Here is a 21,053-nt window from a genome sequence, read left to right on the forward strand (position 1 = left end):
CAAAGACTAACTGGATGTCTAGCCGCATTGAATAGATTCCTTTCCCAAGCAGCCGAAAAGCAACTGCCGTTCTTCAAAGTGTTAAAAAAGGCACCAAAGTTTGAGTGGGGAGCCGAGCAGAAAAAGGCTTTTGACGAGCTCAAAAGTTATTTAGCCGAGCTTCCAATTCTCTCTGCTCCAACAGATGCCGAAGTGATTTTCTTATACTTAGCGGCATCCGATCAAACCATTAGCGCGGTGCTTGTACGAGAAGAAGGCCTAAAGCAGTTTCCCATCTACTTTACAAGCCGAGCATTAAGAGGTCCAGAAACAAGGTATCAACCTCTGGAAAAAATTGCTCTGGCGTTAGTAAATGCAGCAAGGAGACTGCGGCCATACTTCTATGCTCACAAAGTATGCGTCTTAACCGATCTGCCTCTTCGGCAAGTTTTGACCAAGCCAGAAGCATCAGGCAGAATCGCCAAATGGGCCATAGAGCTGGGAGAACACTCAATCGAGTACCTACCTCGGAAAGCCATCAAGGGACAAGCCTTGGCAGATTTTCTTGCAGAGGCCAAGTTCGATCAAGCAATCCCTGTCATTGCCGAACAGAAAAATTCTGCCAATGCCGAACTAACACAGCCCTTGGAATCCGAAGAAGAGCCGCCGGACTGCTGGAGCGGATTCGTAGATGGAGCTTCGAATAAAACGGGAAGTGGAGCTGGTATTCTGCTTATCGCTCCCGATGGACACGAGGTAACCTATTCACTTCGGTTCTCATTCCCAACTACTAATAACGAAGCCGAATACGAAGCTCTCCTTGCCGGACTCCAGCTAGCGCAAAGTCTATTTATCACGTCTCTCAAAATCCATTGTGATTCACAAGTCATAGTGAATCACATGTTGGGTACAAGTGAAGCCCGTGATGAGAGGATGAGGAAATACTTGGACAAAGCGCAAAGCATTAGCCGAAGTTTCTCTTATTTTCGGATAATCCGCATTCCCAGAGCAGAAAACAGCCGAGCAGATACTTTAAGTAGGTTAGCCGCATGTCCAAGCTCAAAGGTGGAGGAATTGATGCATCGAAGCATTGATGAAGCTGAGGTACATTCAGTAACCAGCTCGCCGAACTGGATGACGCCGATCTTACAGTATCTAGATCAAGGACAACTGCCCGAGGATAAGAGAGAAGCTCGGAAAATCACATGCCGAGCACTTCGGTACGAACTTCATGGAGAAGTCTTATACAGAAAGTCCTACCTTCAGCCGTTATTACGATGTATAGGGCCAGAAGAGACGGACTACATCCTCAGAGAAGTTCATGAAGGATCATGCGGCAGCCACATCGGAGCTAGAGCTTTAGCTAAAAAAGTTCTAAGATGGGGATATTATTGGCCAACCTTGGTACAAGAAGCAGTGCAGCTCGTCAAGACATGCCCGAAGTGCCAAATCCATGCAAATATCCCAAGGATGCCGCAGACCGATCTATCCACTATGCAAAGCCCTTGGCCTTTTATGCAATGGGGTATAGACATAGTAGGACCACTACCACAAGCTCCTCGGCAAATAAAATTCCTAATCGTTGCCGTGGACTACTTTACGAAGTGGGTGGAAGCTGAACCATTAGCTACGATAACGAGCTCGAAGGCATTGGATTTCGTATGGAAGAACATAGTGTGCCGATTTGGCATACCCCACATCCTCATCTCGGATAACGGGACTCAGTTCACCGACAAGACGTTCAAGAATTGGTGCCAAGAGCTGAATATTCAACAGCGGTTCACTTCGGTCTCTCATCCACAAGCAAACGGACAAACGGAGGTAACAAATCGTATCCTGGTGAAAGGGTTAAAAGCTCGGTTAGAACAAGCCAAAGGACAATGGGTAGAAAATCTCCCTCAAGTCCTATGGTCCTACCGAACTACACCCACAACCTCCAACGGTGAAACTCCGTACAGTCTTGTGTACGGCACTGAAGCCGTGATTCCGGTGGAGATCGGCATACCCAGTCCCCGAACTCTAAATTTCTCAGCAGAAATGAATGACGACGGACTGAGAGCCGAGCTAGATCTTGCCGAAGAAAGAAGAGAATTGGCATGCATAAAAGCAGCCAAGTACAAGGAGCAAGTAGCCCGGTATTATAACCAAAGGGTGAAGAAGCTGCAATTTCAAGTGGGAGATCTCGTCTTGAGAAACAACGAAGTAAGCCGAGCAGAAAAGCTGGGCAAGCTCGAACCCACATGGGAAGGTCCGTATCGGGTGTCAGAAGTCCTCGGCAAAGGGTCTTACAAATTGGCTCACATGTCAGGAGAACAGGTACCCCGAACATGGCACATTTCCAACCTCAAGAAGTTCCATTTGTAAGAGACAGTCCGGTCAGTCAGTCTTGAGTCCTGTTCGGTCAATGTGCTTTCTTTGGTTTGCTTGGTCTTTGTTTGTCTCTGTGCGTTTTGTCTGTGTGTTTTGTCTCTCTCTGTGCGTGTCGTCTCTTACAAATGTTACTGAGGTATCTTGTTCTTCGAAGGCTGATCCCCTTCTTAGAACATATACAAGCCAACGATTGTGAGTCAAAGCTTCTAAAGAGGATACAAGACCACAATTCAGCTTAAACAAGCAGTTCGTCTGAAACGAACTGCAATAAGCCAACGATTGTGAAGTCCAAGCTTCTAAAGAGGATACAAGACCACAATTCAGCTTAAGAATCAAGCACTTCGTCTGAAACGAACTGCAACAAAAGTCCGATTCACGCTATAAAACTTGCCTGAATTAGGACAAGGGAAAGTCCGATCCACGCGATAAAACTCGCCGAATTAGGACAAGGGAAAGTCCGATCCCCAAATTAGGACAACGGAAAGTCCGATCCGAGCGATAAAACTCGCCAAATTAGGACACAAACCAAGTCCGGTCAAAGAAGAGTTCACTTCATAAGACCGAGGACAAACATCAACTTACCCCGTACCTTTATCCAGAATGCCGAAGTGATTCACTTCGCTTTTCGGGGGGGGTAGTGATGGAGTACGTACTAAACAAGCCCATCAGCCTAAAGCCCAAGAAAGAGTATCAGTTCGGCATGACTAAAGAGTTCAGTTCGGCACAACCAAAGAGTTCGGCCCCAGCCTACAGCTCGGTAAAAGCCAACCAATCAAACTCTGCTCTCAGGTCGGCATCAAGCTCTACTCTCAGATCGGCAAAAGCTGCTCGGCAATAATTCAGCAGTTCGGTCTCAGTATTCGACCGAACTAGGAGATAGTGGACTCATGCAGGATTTCCACCTCCACTACACCCACGATCTATTTAGTGGTGTCAAGCAGTCATTAACTCATGCAGGATAGTGGACCCATGCAAGATCGCCACGATCTCCACGACATCCACTACCTAGTAAATGGTGCTGCATGCCACGATCTTGGTTCAATGTATAAATAGAACCTAGATCAGATAGATAAGGTTAAGTTCTGTTAAGCTCTCTAGAGATAAAAGATCAAATAGCAAGTCTGTATTGTAAGCTGTAGAAAACAGATCAAGCAATACAACTCTGCCCTCTTTTCTTCCCGTGGACGTAGATTTACCTCAGTAAATCGAACCACGTAAATTCATTGTGTCGTAGTCTTTATTCTCTACCAGCATTTACTAACATCAGAAATTCGCGGATCCATCAGGAGATATTCGGGGATAGGTATCTTCGGAAGCCTACCCCCGAAGATTGTCAGGCTCTGCTGGATATGCACGGGAATCAGCACGGGTTTCCGGGAATGTTAGGCAGTATAGATTGTATGCACTGGGAATAGAAGAACTGCCCCGCTGTCAGGAAAAGGATGTACACTATTGGTTTTAAGGCCAAGAATCCCACGATGATCCTTGAACCGGTAGCTGACTACTGGCTGTGGATTTGGCATGCCTATTTTGGAGTAGCCGGGTCTAACAACGACATCAACGTCCTCTAGTCGTCGCCCCTTTTTAACGACCAGTGCATGGGCATCGGTCCGGCCGTCAATTTCGTCGCCAACGGCAACTAGTTCAGTATGGGCTATTATTTGGCGGATGGGATATACCCGATGTGGCCCGTCTTTGTGAAGACAATCAGATGCCCAACGGATGAAAAGAAGATATACTTTGCGCAACGTCTGGAGGCAGCGCGCAAGGATGTGGAACGGGCATTTGGTGTGCTCCAGTCTCGATGGGCGGCAGTGAAAGGTCCATTACGGCTGTGGTATGTTGACAGCATCGCAAAATCATGTACGCATGTATTATCATGCACAATATGATTATCGAAGATGAAGGTCCAGCGTTGACTGATTGGGCCAATGATGATGTTGATGCTGCTGGTCTAAGCCACGGCGTGGCCACTGGCAATGTACGCATGGGGATACCCCATGACGATGTCGATCGAGTCTGTGCATTCGCCGACATGCGCCAAAAATAAGCCCATGTTCGACTCCAGAACGATATAATTGAAGAAGTATGGCAGCGGAGGGGTCGTCGTTGACGGAGTTTTTAATTGTTGAAATGTATTTTTTTTATTTTAGTGTAATGTATTTTTCTTTTTTTTAATTAATGAAATTTTTATTTCGTATTCGTTTCGAACTTTTAATTCCGTAAATTGTTTAAATCCGTAAATTGTTTAATTTGTGAATTTGTGAATTTTTATTGTGGGAAGTCCGTCGGGATGTCCTTGGGGATGTCCGCCACTGTGCAGTGGGATGTCCGTATGACGTGGCATCCGCAGTGGAAAGTCCGTATGACGTAGCAGGAGGTATTTTTGGGATGTCCGCGGGGATATCCACCGGGATATCCGCACCACTGCAGATGCCCTTACGATGAACAAACGCGTTTAATTTTGACTTTTGAGCAAGTAATAAATTTAATTTATTGAATATATTCCTTCTGAACTGATAGCAATGTCAACATCGTTGACTTGTTTATGTAAGACAAGCTGTTGTTGGACTCAAACTTATTGAATTAAATAACATAACATCGGCGGCTTCTCTCATAAAAACCAAAAATGCAATTTCGATTTTAGACTATTCGATTGTGTAAACTTTCGTTGTTAAATTATTTTTGAACGAAATCCTCAAGTGTAAATTATTCAAATTATGCACAAGTGTAAGATCACAAAGACGGTTTTTATTCCATAATTTTAGCGAATGATTAATACATCTTCGTCGCTTCATAAGTGAGACATTCGTGACCGTCAAAAGAGGACTTACTTATAGTTGGACTGCTATGAAAATATTTTCATATTAAAATAATTAAAAATCAATATTAATCATTTGCTATATGAGATGTGATTAAAAATGTTTAAACTAGTTTAATTGTCAATTTTTAACTATGATTCTACCTAACTTTAGTCGAGCGAAAGACAAATCATGTTCGAATATTTTACCTCTAATTTCACAACTAGTTAGCTTTCCAGAATCAAAAGTGGGAGTCGAGTTTCACATTTTGTAAAGAGTTACCGGTCGGTTAAATTAGCTCACACAATTCACCAAGAGATGCATGCTATGCTACCAAATACTAATAGTATAGAAATTAGAAATAATACGCGATTTTTGTGAAATTGGGTAACATTATGGTTGTGCGATTTTATATTATTTTTTCGAATAATAAAGTGATTTGAATACAAAAGGAGTATTTGAGAAGTAAAATAAAGAGTGCTTTGAATAATACATATAAGTACATCTCAACTCCTACATTTCCACACATTTTCACGTATGGAAAGGCTGGAAAATGTATAGTAGTAGTATTTCTATTTTGAGGAAATTCCAAAAATAGATGATCATAAAACTGAAAGGGTTGAAGCATGAATGAGGAGAGAGTGACACGTAGTAAAAGATGGGCACGTGGTTGAGGCATGCAGAAGCTCTACGTAGGTTCAATAATGGAGTAGTAATAATAATGGATATTTTGGGAAACATACGCCACCTAGTCCATCGTTTTCTTGTAACAACCTCACTTACACTTACACACACCAATTCCTTGCATCTGCAACATTTTATATACTCCACTACTAGTAATTACATTAATAAGTCAGTCTATATCTATATGTTTAACAAAATCACTCAAAATAAAGTAATACAAAATCTTCACGTAAATCCAACCGTCAATTGTCGTATTCCGTTGTAGTACCATAATTTGTGGCATGTGTGTTTGTAGCCTCAACTGCAAAATTTGACGTAACACATTGCCTACTCTAGTTCTTGTTCAAATTTAGGTTGAGGATTGCGATTTCTGACTCCTCTACACAAATAAAAGAAATGTTTTCAAACCATTATTCATCAAAATATAAAAAAATTATACTCCTTTCTTTGTTTGAATGATTTTTACATTCATGTTTCAAATGGAGTTCTATTTTTTAGTGGCAGTAATCTGCCAAGAGATATAAGTTTATGATGAACACCATAAGCAAGAATGATGATGGTTGGTGGAAGTATCCTTTTTTGTGCATCAATATTTCCTGCTCAAAGTTGTGTGTGTTTGAGTTTACAAAATAATTTATTTTATTTTATGTTTTTTTTCTGGTTGATCAAAGTTTACATGGCAGAATATTGTTGCTAAAATAAAACTCCACCTGAAATATGAACTTAAAAATCGATCAAACAAAGAGTAGGGTATAATTTTTTATGAATGGAATTGATATTTATAGAAAATCCGGTAGTATTCGGCATTCTTCTCAAAATGACGTTTTGCATGCAAATGCCATGAGTTATAAATTAAATCAATAATAAATGCCTCATAATTTTTTTAACCTTTCACACCATAGATCAAAAAACTGCAAAATTTAAAGATTAATTTATCAAAAATAATTTTAAATAAATCAATTCTAACTTTTAAGCTTAAATGACATTCATGTAAATTTTTTGAAAACTCTCCTTTCACAGCGTATTGAGTTCATAGCTCACAAATAGTTGTCTTTTCGTATAATCGTTCATTCATTTTCTCACTGCAGTTAATACTATGATTAACAATTGTTGTAATATATATACTTCTGATTAGTCTTGTCTCAAAATTGTTTGGTTTTGACTGATAAGTCGTATTAAATATATTATGTGAAATAATACAGGCCAATTTTGTGGGTAATAAAAAGTACTAGTAGGAAACAGAACGATGTAAAGATGTCATAGATTCGCAGAAATACGTCGTGATATCAGAATTCGTTTCTACACAAAAATCAGTTAGAAAGAATTGACTGACTAATTACTGTACTAGAAGTCAACCAAATCAAGGAAGAAAATTGACTATGATTAACATGCATGAGTCAAACGACTACCAACATGTGATTCAGGTAACAGAATCTATCAAAATTGCCACCACATACATCACACATTCAATCTATGTCGAAGTTACATCTGGTTTGGATTGGGACGAGGGCTGCCCCGTCCTCTTCCCTGTTGGTGATAGCCTTCTCCACCCCACCCACTGCTGAAATTTCCTCGACCCCTGATACTGCCACTCCTCATATAGGTCCGGCCACCACTGAAGTTTCCACGACCCCTAAAGTTTTCATTACGAAACCCTCCCCTTGGAGAGCTAAAACGGCCCCTTCCGCTGCCAACTGCATAGAAAATTTCAGGATCAATTTATTAAGTATCATGTTCATGGAACTGTAGAAATAAAAAGTTGATGGCTCTGGGCTCACCTCGAGCTGTGGTTCTACTTATCTCCACAGTAGCTTTAAGGTACCCGATGGTTATAGGAGAAGCCTGAAATGTAAACAATTGACATTAAACATAGACTATGAAGATCGTCTAATGTTCATATCATGAATCTCCAGAAGTTATTATGACATTCTCCAGATACGCCAGGGATTGGAGAGCTAAACAAAAGTTGAGCATCAAAACCAACTTTTCTTTGACAAAATTTCCAAACCATATACAAATTAAATGTGCATTCAAAGCATTCAGAGGTAACAACAAGAGAATGGATATACTTCAGCCTCACTCATTCTTCAGAGGATCACCAATTGAAACAGTGAACAGCTTGGACAAAATATGCAGGGGGTATAATGATTAAAGGTGAAAGAAAATATTAGTAGGCAACATTTTGCATCAACATAAAGCATAGTGACTATTGAACCTGATGCATGCCCATCCAATGTACTCATTTATCGGAGGAAAAACAAATCACTGTTTTCAACTCATAGGTGCGGCACTATGTGCAACTCCTGATTACAGCACTGGCGACAGAATGGGAATTATGATTATTCTAATATACGGTTATAACATTGACAATGCTTGAAATCACTAATCAATCTTTAAGCTTTTGAAATGAGATGCAATAAGATTGAGAAGTTTCAATAGTCCTGGTATCTGTTCTGCTGCTAAACGCTAAACACAGAACAGCAAATGATGAAAAGGAACAAAACAATTCGGGAGCTATAAATCATGGTAATAAAATCAACTGAACAAGCATTGCCGGGAAAATGATTGATATGCATTGCTTGGTCTGAATTGCATGATTCTCATGGAATAAGATGGCTCAAAACCTCAATCTCTAGGCCGTGAAATTTAGGAAGGCAATTGCAAGGAAAATGTAGCAGAAATAATTAAACGGTGCCATTGTGGTCCAGGACCAAAATTACATTCCTGAAGGTTTGGGGGAACATGAATAACAAACTTTGGTAGCCTGTTAACAATAAAAAGAATGTGTAGAGCGCATACCTTGATTGCACTTTGCACGGAGCTGAACTCTTGAAAATCAATAAAGCCAAAACAGAATCCTTGTAGCTGCAAAGATAGGAATTATAGCATTATACACAAACTGTCTAGTAGAAGCAAAATGGACTTCCAAGGGTAAGAAACACCACGTATGCAAGATACTCCATGTAACAGACTGTTTTAACATCAGTGTTAGCTTAAAAGGAAAGAACAATGAAGTAGAAACCTACAGTATGACTAACCACTAACCTCTTTACTGCAGACATGGACCCCATTCTGCTTAATAGGTCCAAATTTTGCAAATTCAGCTTCAAGCTGAGCAACAGTTACATCTAGAGGCAAATCCCGGATATATATAGAATGACCTTCAACTGTATGAAACAAGCGCACACAAAATTTAATATGATTTGAAATAAGGGCACAAGTATAAGAATTGGCATATGTTCAACTGTTAGCTTCAATCATAGAGGTCTTTGCTTCCTTCAAGTTTTCCTATTGAATATTGTAAAATACCACCAAAAAAGATAAAATACCTTCATCCTGTGCATAATCGATTTCTGGGGCATTAACAGTTGCACATGCTTCAGAAACTGAAGCCTCAGCAACAGGAATAACTGATTGCTTTTCAGTTTTTGTAGAAGCTACTCTTGCTGTAGGAGGAACATAAACTTTGGTAGGTCCCTTCTTTGTTTGTGCAGTAGCTATTGAAGCATATGACCTATTTGGAGAATCCTCTAGGGATTCAGCTGCCACCACAATTTCTCTAGGGTGACTAGCTGCTCTCTCTTCAATCACTTGGTCATTCTCTTTCTCCTCAGCAATCTTAATTCCCGCTGCATAAGTTATATTTTCTTCTTTGGGGGGATCAATCACCTGTGCAGGTTCTGAAAACAAATTGGTAAAGATGAGAAAGCCATCCTGGAAGGTCATCTTGCTCAGAAATTTTACAACGAGAAGTGCTGACCTGGATCTTGTGTCAAAGCACTTGATGGGGTGTCGTCAGTTACAGTAGCCACCTCTGATAGACCATCTGATGTAATCTCCTCCACATACCTGAGAACATCGTTTAAAACATAGTATCCTGTTTCTTGAGGAGCAAGGAAAAATGTTTGCACAAACTTCCTTTCCATGTCGTCCTTTCCAATCAAGCAGCCAGTCACAAGGACCATGACACCCTTCTTAAAAGAATTCTGAGAATCAGCAGATTTAATCTCTGCCTTGTAGTTCTTGTAGTCCAAGTTACATATCTCGTCATTTATGCGCTGGTAAAGAACAAGACTATAGCATTAAGTTTATTAAACCCCCCATAATGATCAGAAGCTAAACTTGTGAATAATGGTGAGGTTATCTTGGTTGATCAAAAGAAGGGGCATGAGTCATAGCAATTAAGGTATGTGAAAAATAAAGTGCAGAAAGCTTAGGCTTAAGGAAGATACAAGGAAACTGAACATGTATCTCGTATTAGCTGCAGTGCAGAGCAGAAAAGTCGATAAGGAAAATCTCTAAAAGTACTTATAGATATATTACTTGCATAGAAAAATGAATAAGGATATAATCATGTAACCTCAGGTATGTAGATATCATAAAGGCTGGTAAAAAAAATAAAAGAATAGAATGACAGTCAAGTTTTTGTATAAGTTAGTTATAGAAGTGAATTATTACTTACTGTAATAAATGAGAATGTTTATGGTCATCCTTAAGAAAATTATCACTTTACAAATAAAAATCAGTGTAAATTTCAGTTTCTTCTTTGATGACATTCATCAATGTATAGGACATTATATAATGAAGTAATCAACTAAGCTGAACTTTGCAAAGAAAATGGAGTACAAGTAACTTTTAAATGTGATATTCCAAGAAAAGTTCTTAAAGATATCCAACTTTATATGATCAGAGTTTTTTCATATGAACAGGCTTAAATTTAATTATTATAAAGCTCCGCCAAAATATGTTTATTGTGAAATTAACTATAATTGAAAAATCAAACCAATGAAAGAGCAATAATACAAAAAAAATCTAACACTACTTGGAAAAGAAACAAACACTAAGGTGGCGTTCGGTTTACTAGATAAAATAGTACAATGATATAATCTAAGATGAGTTGTGAGATTATTTTGGTTGGAGGGGGTTGGCTATGACTAATTATCACATGAATCATGATTATTCATCTAGGATTGAGTTGTGTGATTCAATCTCACAAACTAAACACACTACATATTTAATCCCGGGATACAATCTTGCAAACCGAATAGCCCCAAATGGTCATATTCATCTCAACTAGTTATTGATAACTCTATTTGTCTCTGAGAATTTTTTTAGTCATACTATAATATATAAAGTTCTAGTTCAATATAAACAGATTTATATTATGATGAAATCTCTTTGTTTTTATTTAATCATTTATTACATTACTTTCTGATTCTCATTTTCTGAGATACTATTTTCTGAACTGTTATTGAAAAATAAGAAGGGATTTCAGTGGATGTTGATGGTTATCATGGTTTATCTATTGTTGGTGAATCTTTAGACACAATACCTAATGCAAATTTTTATATAAACCATAATGCTTGAATAATAAAGTTTTCTTAAATGCAATAAAGAAATGATGCAATGCCTCATCATGTTGCAAGTTCATGCTATTGCTATATGGTAAAATTTTAAATCATGACATACAGGCATAACAAAAATTTCAAGCATGCTTAATTTTTACGCAGCAGGCCATCTGGCCGTAGAGAAAACTTTCATAAAGTAAACTGCACATACACACAAGTAATGAAAATGAAAGATTACTGGACTCACGTTCTTGGTTGTCACAGTTCTCATGCGACCATTAAGATCCGGTCGACTCAAAATACTTGTATCTCCGTAAAATCGGTAAACCTGCTCAGGTGAATGAAGTAGAAATTGGTAATACTGCTCAGCAAAAGCATTTCCAATATTTTCAGCACTCCGAGCTGGTGGCCAATTCTCACTTTGTGTGGCCATTCCTAAGGAGGGTTCCAGAAATGAATAGTAAGGGAAAAATCACCTTGGAAATATACCATTTACAGTTATCATGAGTACTAGTACAAGAGAGTCATCCAAGTTTAGATCTCATGAGGTGTTTACTGAATCAGAAGCGAATGGAACAGATATTGGCAATTAACTAAAATCCAACTAAGCTCCTAACCAAACAATAACATATTTTACGAACAAACATCATCATTAAGCACAGAAACGAAACAAGAAAATCAATATCAAAACAGAAAACAAGAAATAATGTAAACAAAATCTACAGAAACTGAAAGGAATACAAACGAAAATCTCATTTACTTTAAAAGCATCATAGCTATATTTCTCAGGCATACCATAAACCCTAATTACTTCTCCATGAATTTGCGGCTATATTTCTCAGCTTCCACATAAATCTCACAGTAGAAGGTATAAAAGAACCCAAATACGGACAATTTTACTGATTCAACCAACAGATCTAGCCGCGAAGAATAATCAAAAGCAAAACCCACGACCCAAGGGAGTGCTTATTAAGAAAATCTAACAACTAAACAAGTACAAATTCTTGATCAATCGGAAAAGTGCGAGCAGAATGTTGATATTTTCCACTTATCATGTTGCAAAACAAGATCAAGATAAAGGAGCTCGCATGATCCGATTCGGTGGATAAATCGGTGTTTACCTGAGTAAAAGAACTTGATTTGGAAGTAGAGTGGAGACAGACAGGAATGCGGAAAAAATGGGTAAGGAGAGAAGGAGATTGCAGCCGAATGGAGAGAGAAGTGAGAATTGGCGACGAAAACACACTGTAGCTCTGTAGTGTATGGGAGATTTAATTCTTTGAATAATAATACAAAAAAGGAAAAAGAAAGAGACATGAATTGAAGTAGAAAATATGAATTTTGACCAAATATTATTTTTATGAACTTTAAATATGGTTGGAAATACCGACGCATAATTTATTAGCTATAATATTAACTGTAACTATACAATATAGAGAGATTAGTCAGTACATGCATCGAATCCACATGGAATATGAGAGGAACGGTTGCAAGCATGGCGGTCGTCCTTTTCGTCACTCTTATGTTATTTGGCAGGTCACTCACCACATGCACGTGCTTGTCTTGGCCGGCAAGATCACCCCGACCCACTGGAGGGGATGTTCGTCGTCAGTTGATTTCATGCCTTTCTCCCCCCAGACAGCGTATTCTGCGGTCACTCATGTTCCTATGACATCCCCATGATGCCCCTTGGATGAAGCTAAACACTGATGATGTCTTCTCTACATCGACAATGGAGGCGGGGGAGGGAGGATTGGTTCGAGGCTCTAATGGAGGACTTTTGCGTGCCTTCTGTGCTCCAATAGCCGCATCATCGAGCTTTGAGGCGGAGCTGCTGGCTCTGATTCGGGGGTTCGAGATGGCTATGGAGCTTTCGACACACATCTGGATTGAGCTTGACTCAGCGGCTCTGGTTACCTTGTTGTCATCTGGACAGCTTGGTGCTGCGGATTTCAGACATCACATGGCTTTGATCCGGAGTATGACTGCTCAGCGGCATGTTCGGTTCTCACACATCTACAGAGAAGGGAACTGAGCTGCTGACTTTCTTGCCGGTAGGGGGTTCAGACCCCTGCCCTTATTTATTATGATCCAATCTCTGCGCCTCGGTTTCTGCTGGCGCTGGTTAGGATGGACCAGCTGGGATATCCTAACTTCCGTTTCCGACGTAGAGATGTGGGTTAACCCAGCTTCTTTGGTGGTTGGTTTTGATAATTTTTCGTTTCTCACTCGTAGGTATTTAGTCAGCTTTTTTCCACTTGATAGCACAGAGGATCCCGACTTGTGGGACCTCTATTTGGCTTCTTCATGTTCTTGTTTAGATCCTAGTCACTTTTGGGCGAAGATCATGTTGTTAGAACATTTTATTTTGATATTATTTACGAGTTGGAGGTCTGCCTAAACCTCCCGCCCACAAAGGGCGATTTTGATTAAAAAAAATATGAGCATCCACATTGGGACAATGTTCCAGCGGACTTCTCAAAAACAATGCACTGCCACGTCATAAGGACATCCTACTGCACAATGACGGACATCGCCAAGGACATCCCGACGGACATCCACAAAAATAAAAATTCACAAATTCACCAAATTAACACAATTTACGGAATTGAACAATTTGCAGAATTAAAATTTCGACACGAATACGGACGGAGAAAATGCATTGATAATTTCGTTAAATAAAAAAAAGTACATTTCAACAAAAAAAATACTAAACAAATTACATTGTAAATAGTCTATCACAATCAGATGTTATACTGTACTACTCGTAGACTTTCTCCGTTGCATCATAATCGATCGACTCACGTTTTTTTTGTGATGTTCCACCATAATTGAACCATTTTTCTTTCAAATCATCCCTCTTGGACTTACTTTCACTGCTCTACTTTTTTCTCTCTCATATTTTACTCTCTCTACTTTACTCTTTAAATATCAATTCCTTACATATCATGACCAAAAGAAGTGGATCACATATGACGGGACAAAAGGAGTACTATTTAAAAAATCACGGTTTTGAGTTCATTTTACTAAAATATAGACAGGAGCATGTAAACACCAAAAAAAGTAATTAAATACTCCCTACGTTCCATAGTAGTAGAGTCATGTTTCCATTTCAGGACGTTCCATCATAGTAGAGTCACTTCTCTATTTAGCAAAAAGTAACAGTTTTTACCCCACTTACTTTATTCTCTATCTTACGTTATTCTCCCTGCTTTTCTCTCTTTCCTACTTTATTATCTCTTCACTTAATATATTTAATATCTCTTCCTTAATCTTCGTGCCAAAAAGAAGTGACTCTACTACTATGAAACGGATGGAATAGGAGATAAAAATATGAGAAATAAGAGAATTCCAATTATATGATTTCAATACTTTAATCCACTAATTAACAATAAAGATATTTAATGTGAATTACATGGTTACTAGGACAAATTACACAATTATTTTCAATTTTAATCGTAAGTAGATATCATGTAAGAATTTGTTAGACAACTCCATGCAACTCCAAACAGTTTCCCAAATCCTTAGAAAGCCCTCATGCATTACTCTTAGGGCATGTCTGTTTGATGATAAAGTTAGTTAACCTGGAAAATAAATTAAGAAAATGTGCATAAGACAACACTTTATTCGTCCCACAATAAGAATCTTATTTTATTTTTATCATAAATAGTAAGTAGGCTCTACATTCCATCAACTTATTCCACCCACATTTTATTATAAAACTAATATATATAAGTGAGATCCATGCTTCACTAACTTATTCTATTAACTTTTCTTTACGTCTCTTAAAACACATGTCATAACTAAATAAAGCTCTTATTGCGGGACGAATAGAGTATTATATTACTTCAAATTATTGATTGCATTTAATTAATAATAATAGTCATATTAAATAATTGAAATTATATTAAATAAGTAAATATGTAAGAATATTAAAATACCTAGTAAAAGTAGGGAAATTAGAATCTTGCAAAGTTGTACTCCCACCGATCTGCTTTAATAGAATCATTTTTCTATTTTATGAATTTCTATAATTTCCAAATAAGGTAACAATCTATATCATTTGGTTGTCTCTCCCTTTCTTTCTGCTAATGATACCTCCTGTCACTACTAGAAAAATTGTTTCTCACTACACTTTTTTTATCACACTTTATAAAAAATGCCAGCATAGATATACTATCTACACACTAGCTTTTCACTGCACTTATATAATATATTGTTACTGCACTTCAACATAAATGTCATATTAAAATTCATTTCTGGGCACTTCTATTCAGTGTAAAATTTTACAATAATTTTTTTTTCAACATTAATAAAACACTTAAATCACACCCAAACTGCCATTCACATACACACACCGTGACACACGCGCACACACAACCTCCGCCGGCGACGCCGACCACCGCCCTCCACCGAACGTGGAAGCTCTTCCTTGTCTCCCTCTCTGTCTCAACACTTCTCTCCCCCTACACACGGACACATACATTCATCTCTGTATAGCGGCTGTCCTGCTGATTTTGCCGCCACCATCGCTGGACTTCGGATCTCTTGAATAGTCTTGTCTATCCTCTACGTAAGTAACCTTCCCACACCTCTTATTCATCCAATTTAAGATTCGAATTGAAGTTAGGGTTTGTATTCAAATTCTTCTCCAATTCGAATTGAAGTAAAATTAGGTGGAAATCCGCACATGTTCCTTATTTGCTATAAGTGAAGCAGCAGTTGTGAAGAAATGTTTTGTGCTTATTTTTTTGAAACCTGATTTTTTTTAATCTGCCTCAGGTTTAGTATTGCTTTGTTGCAGTTATACCTGATAATCTATTACTGTCTGAGAAATGGAGAAAGATGATAGGGGTTGGAGGAAGTGATTGGAACCATTATGTTCGAAGGAAAACCCATGTTGTCAAAAGGAGAATAAGGAAAGGAATTCCTGATTGACTAAGAGGACTTGTCTGGCAACTGATATCTGGAAGTCGTGACCTCTTGCTCATGAATCCAGGTGTTTATGAGGTTAAACTATGTGACCTTTTATGCCAATTATACATGGAATTTTTAAGAGAATATAAAGTTAAAAACCCTTAAGATGTTATGTGATACCCTTGAATTTGTTGTATGATATCGAATGTAACACAAGTAGGTGTTGTCAGTGATCTGCATCCGAGTTTACCATCATAGGGTGTGACCAAATCAACAGTCGGAATGGCACGGGGTGATTGGAGTGGAGAAGTGGATGTTAGCTGTTTTATTTATATGAGTGCTCCCTTGAACCAGTGCCATTAGTTGACGTATGAGAAATAAATTTAGGATTTCACATAATTGCTAATTTGCTAGAAACGTGCAGTTATACCTGATAATCTATTACTGTCTGAGATATTTTTGTCCCGTCTAATAAACTATCCATCCCTCAAATACTTTTAGTTATGAACAATCCATTTAATTCATGGCATGACATACACGTACTCTGTCAACTTGTGTAGAGAAGGATATCTGGTTGTTTATAGTTACATAGTAGCTCCTTTATATAAATGGTGGTTGGATCACCCAATCGATCTGAAGCATTGGGCGACATCTTGTGCTTCTTAATCTTAAATTCTCAATGTTTGTGCATTTTGAACACCTCATTGTAGTTTGATTTACTTCACGTGAAAGTTTTAGAATTGTCATTTTCTTTATGATGCTTGAATGCTGGACAGCCTGGAACTATACTATTTTTCCATGTCTCTTTATTATTTTTAATGAACTTGGTTCTGTTGGATTACAATTTTCTTCATGCCTCTTTGTTGTGAACTGGTGAATGTTATTTAAGCAAGTCTTTATATTAACTATCCAATCATACTGATTTGTTTATTTTCTCTGCAGCAACTAGTCATATATGAGACGTCTGCTTCTGAACTAGATATTATCCGAGATATTTCTCGTACATTTCCTTCACATGTTTTCTTCCAGAAGAGGCATGGTCCAGGTCAAAGATCTCTTTATAATGTTTTAAAAGCTTACTCTGTATATGACAGAGATGTTGGATATGTACAGGTTGGTATTATTTTCAGCTTATCAACATATCTACCAGTTTTTGTTTCTCACCGTATACAAATTGTGTTTAATGCAGGGCATGGGATTTATCGCAGGTCTCTTGCTTCTTTATATGAGTGAAGAAGATGCATTTTGGTTACTGGTAGCACTTCTAAAAGGAGTCGTGCATGCTCCTATGGAAGGAATGTATTTGGTAAAGTTTAATTAAGTACTTTCATCATTTCATTTTCAGCAACCTATTTCATATGTCATAACCTGGGAATGAATGTTGGGTGTGTGTTGGCAAAAGACCTTTTAGAATATCATTAGGCAAAATGAATAAACAATTTCCAATTTTTCACAACTTTTATGTGTTCATGCCATTGGAGATTAAATAATAGTGGTAAGTTCTTGAAGAGAATGTTATTTAGAAGAGAAGGTTTATGTGGTGCCCCACCCCATGTATTATTAAAGACGTAGCCAGTTTTTGTCACTCCTGCTGAACCTATTTGACCCCACCTCAAATATCTCTGTTCATGCTTGCAGTTGTATTGATTGGGGCTTCATTTTCAGTTACATTTGCATTTTCCTGTATTTTAGTTGATAAGTTTCTGAAACTCATGCCATGCATGCCTTTCATGGCAATATCTATTATTATTTCTTGAATTAATGTGTTGTGCAATGTAATGCATAAGTAGTTAACTCAAAAATATCAGGGCTAAAAATATATTACTATTATATTTTGTTTGATCGAATTAAAAGTTGTATGGGAAGTCGAAAGATTATGGAGGGAAGGAAATATATATTGCCCTACCTTTTTGGGGGGAATATGAATTCACATTCTTTAATCCGTTTTTTATTTGAATGGTCACAATAATTTTGATATATTGATGAAATTCATGCATTTATGCAGGTTGGTTTGCCGCTTGTGCAGCAATATCTTTTCCAGGCTGCAAGGGATGATATAGCTGGAAAAGAGAAGACCGACGAAGGAAACACAGTGATTAGGACATCATTTTTAGTACTAGTATTGTTTTTACAGAAGTAAAAGATGACCAACACTTGTGTTTAGTTTGTGTGTTTAAACACATTAGATTTGGTGTAATATGATCTGATACTTTGGATATTATTACATTTTGCCATATTATTTGAATGAGTTAGTTTATTAAATTTTGTTGAATAATAAAAAATAATTTGATAAATTTTGTAGATTGAAAGAAAAATGTAAATAATTAGTATTTGAATGATTGAAACATAATTAATAAATATTTGAAGAATAAAATATATAATAAAGTTAGGGTGAAATTGTAATAATAAATATTTATTGGGGTATTTTGTAAATTTTCGTTCAGAAGTTAATGTAGTTTAAGAGTATATATTGTGGCATTTTCAAGTGACATTACACACCATGTTTCATGGCACTCTTCAAGTGCAGTAATACACAATCCATTCTTACACCTAACCTCTTACTACAGGTACCCGGTGCTGCACTTGCATCAAGTGCCATTATAGATGAAGTGTCAGCACAATAATTTTCCAGTGACAATTTTAAGTGCCATTACAAGCCAATTTTCTAGTAGTGTGTGTAAGGTACTTTCATTCAAAGCCCTAGTTTTTCTACTTTGATGATATTTATAGATGGAATGGTTTGCACTATAATTCTCTCAACCAATGCTCCTTTTCTCTCAGCCAATGCTCCTATTCAACTGATGCAGCTTTCTCCATGAATCCTCTGCACACGTGAAAAAGAGCTTGGATCCAAATCTAGACATAACAGGTACATTAGTTTCTCCAACATCAAGGAGACATGAGAAGAGTTGCAAGTACGCTATAGCTTTTCATACACAGAGTAGGAATACTCATACTTCATGTGTTCCTTCACTAGCAAACACACCTACAAGTTTATTTCATCAATATAATATATAATAAAATAAAAAGTATCTAACTTACCCTAAACATAAGCTCTGTTGAAGTAGGTCGACGATATATTTCCAAACGATTATTTTCAGGACCTCTTGCAACTACATCCTATAGAAGGTAGTTCCCAAATTGGGAGACAACTAGTTCTGTAGCAGTTATGGCTGTCATTTTAATTCCATCCGCAGCTTCAATATTTGAACTCTTGTTCACAATTCTCCTTAACACATGACACTCATAGGGATGCATAACCAACTCGGGTGCACGAGTAACACAAGCATCAACCACTACATCCACATCATCTTCGCTAACACGTATGACCAATTTTGCAACACATGATAACCTCTGTCATTGTAGAGTAATTCGACTACATGTTGCTCACTAAGAGCATGCACAACGGTGAGCACAAGCTCTCCGTCCGTCCTTGCAAATGGCAAGGACACTCTTGTCCGCCGCTGCGCTCTTACCGCTGGCACGAACGTGCTCTTAGCTAAGAGCACGTCCGTGCCAGCGAGCAGGGCGACGTGGCGTGTTTCTATTGGCCGTTGTCATTTTCTTTTTTTCTTTTTTTAAAAAAATTGAAAATAATACCAAAAATTAAAAAAAATATTTTCGGATTTCCAAAAATATAGCTGTTTTATTACCGTTTTTAAAATTTTTTTTTGTAATTTTTTTAAAAAAATTTAATCCCAAAACCATCTACAAATACACATTCATCATCCATTTGGACGAAATTCGGTCACTTATGAATTTAATTATGTAATTTTTAATTTTTAGGATTTTAATTACGTACTTTTTAAATTTTAGGATTTTAATTATGTACTTTTTAATTTTTATGTTTTTAATTATGTAATTTTTATTTTTTTTTGTAATTTGTAATATTATTCCGGATATTTTTAATGTATTTTAATTTTGTGGAAATGTTTTTATTTAAATTGAATAATAGAATGGTGGGACCCTTGTGCTCGTCTTTGCGGAAGAGCACATCTGTGGGTGTTGTGCTCTTGCCTAAGAGCAGGCAGAAAAAGTGGGGCCGGGCCCGCAACCGTGCTAGTTGGCAAGAGCACGGTTGTGGATGCTCTAAGATTAGAAACTATTGATCTCTTCTTTAGAGATGCCCATGGTTTTGGAACAGGCGGTTACGCTTCGGAATTACCGGTTCAGGTCTTGGAAATTATCGAACTGGAACCGAACCGCGAGGGTATTTTGTGCTTATGGTTCCGGTTCCAAAACCACCGGATTTTGCGGTTTTCATGGTCCCGAACCACCGGTTTCCGGCGGTTTTTTGATGTCTGGCTCAGTATCATAGTCTTCTGGTGGTTTTTTCGATATTTTTCGCCAGCCCTATAGTTTTGGCACAGTTTCGGTTCGAAATTTTAGAACCTGAACCGGCCCAAGGTTCCAAAATAACGGTTTCGGCTGGATTTAAATCTCACAGTTACGGTTTCATGGTTAACTGTCCGAACCATAAACCTTGGGCATCTCTACTCTTTATAGTATATTGTGATACCTCAATAGCCTTTTGCACCCCGTGGCTTCCATTATAATGGAGACACAAGGGCACAAGATTTGGAATCATCACTTCACGAACAAGGATTTCATTTACATCATTAATCCCACATTCCAAAAAAAATTTCTATAATGTGAGCGCCATATTGATCTTTCATTAGATCAAGTGATGAAGGTTCAACCTTATTGAATATTTGAAGCTGTGTGGAAGTTCCATATTCCATTAGCAGTGTTTGAACTCGGTGAAACTAAAAATAACAAAAATTCCATCAGAAATTCAGAACATGCAAGCATTGCTAACCTAATTCAAATTGAGAAGGTATAGATGACCTGGAGTTGGAACTTGAAAATGTATTTGATACATCACTAAATGACTAAATGTTGTATCTATAGCATTACGTGGCGCTAAATATTTGAATTTCAATGTTGGCGCCAC

The 21,053-nt window shown here is 37.8% G+C and overlaps 2 protein-coding genes and 1 pseudogene across 3 annotated transcripts; 2 read left to right on the plus strand and 1 right to left on the minus strand.

Annotated features, from left to right (window-relative positions):
- Positions 1-7,066: 7,066 nt before the first annotated feature.
- Positions 7,067-12,485, minus strand: LOC121743347 (nuclear transport factor 2-like). 2 transcript variants are annotated; one of them, XM_042136633.1, is made up of 8 exons: positions 12,304-12,485; positions 11,430-11,510; positions 9,595-9,892; positions 9,164-9,514; positions 8,880-9,001; positions 8,634-8,699; positions 7,613-7,676; positions 7,067-7,528 (listed from the first exon to the last, which is right to left on the minus strand). In XM_042136633.1, the coding sequence occupies exons 2-8, from the start codon at positions 11,451-11,453 to the stop codon at positions 7,317-7,319; spliced, it is 1,137 nt and encodes a 378-aa protein (XP_041992567.1). In that variant the 5' UTR covers positions 11,454-11,510; positions 12,304-12,485; the 3' UTR covers positions 7,067-7,316. The 2 variants fall into 2 exon arrangements, with proteins under 2 accessions (XP_041992567.1, XP_041992566.1); XM_042136632.1 differs by having other exon boundaries at positions 11,430-11,617; positions 12,304-12,484.
- Positions 12,486-12,914: 429 nt separating this feature from the next.
- LOC121745739 lies at positions 12,915-13,217 on the plus strand. The gene has a single exon (XM_042139700.1). The coding sequence runs from the start codon at positions 12,915-12,917 to the stop codon at positions 13,215-13,217; it is 303 nt and encodes a 100-aa protein (XP_041995634.1).
- Positions 13,218-16,021: 2,804 nt separating this feature from the next.
- LOC121744219 lies at positions 16,022-19,255 on the plus strand (annotated as a pseudogene).
- Positions 19,256-21,053: the final 1,798 nt, after the last annotated feature.

Source organism: Salvia splendens, chromosome 8, assembly GCF_004379255.2.
Source record: "Salvia splendens isolate huo1 chromosome 8, SspV2, whole genome shotgun sequence".
Classification (NCBI taxonomy): domain Eukaryota; kingdom Viridiplantae; phylum Streptophyta; class Magnoliopsida; order Lamiales; family Lamiaceae; genus Salvia; species Salvia splendens.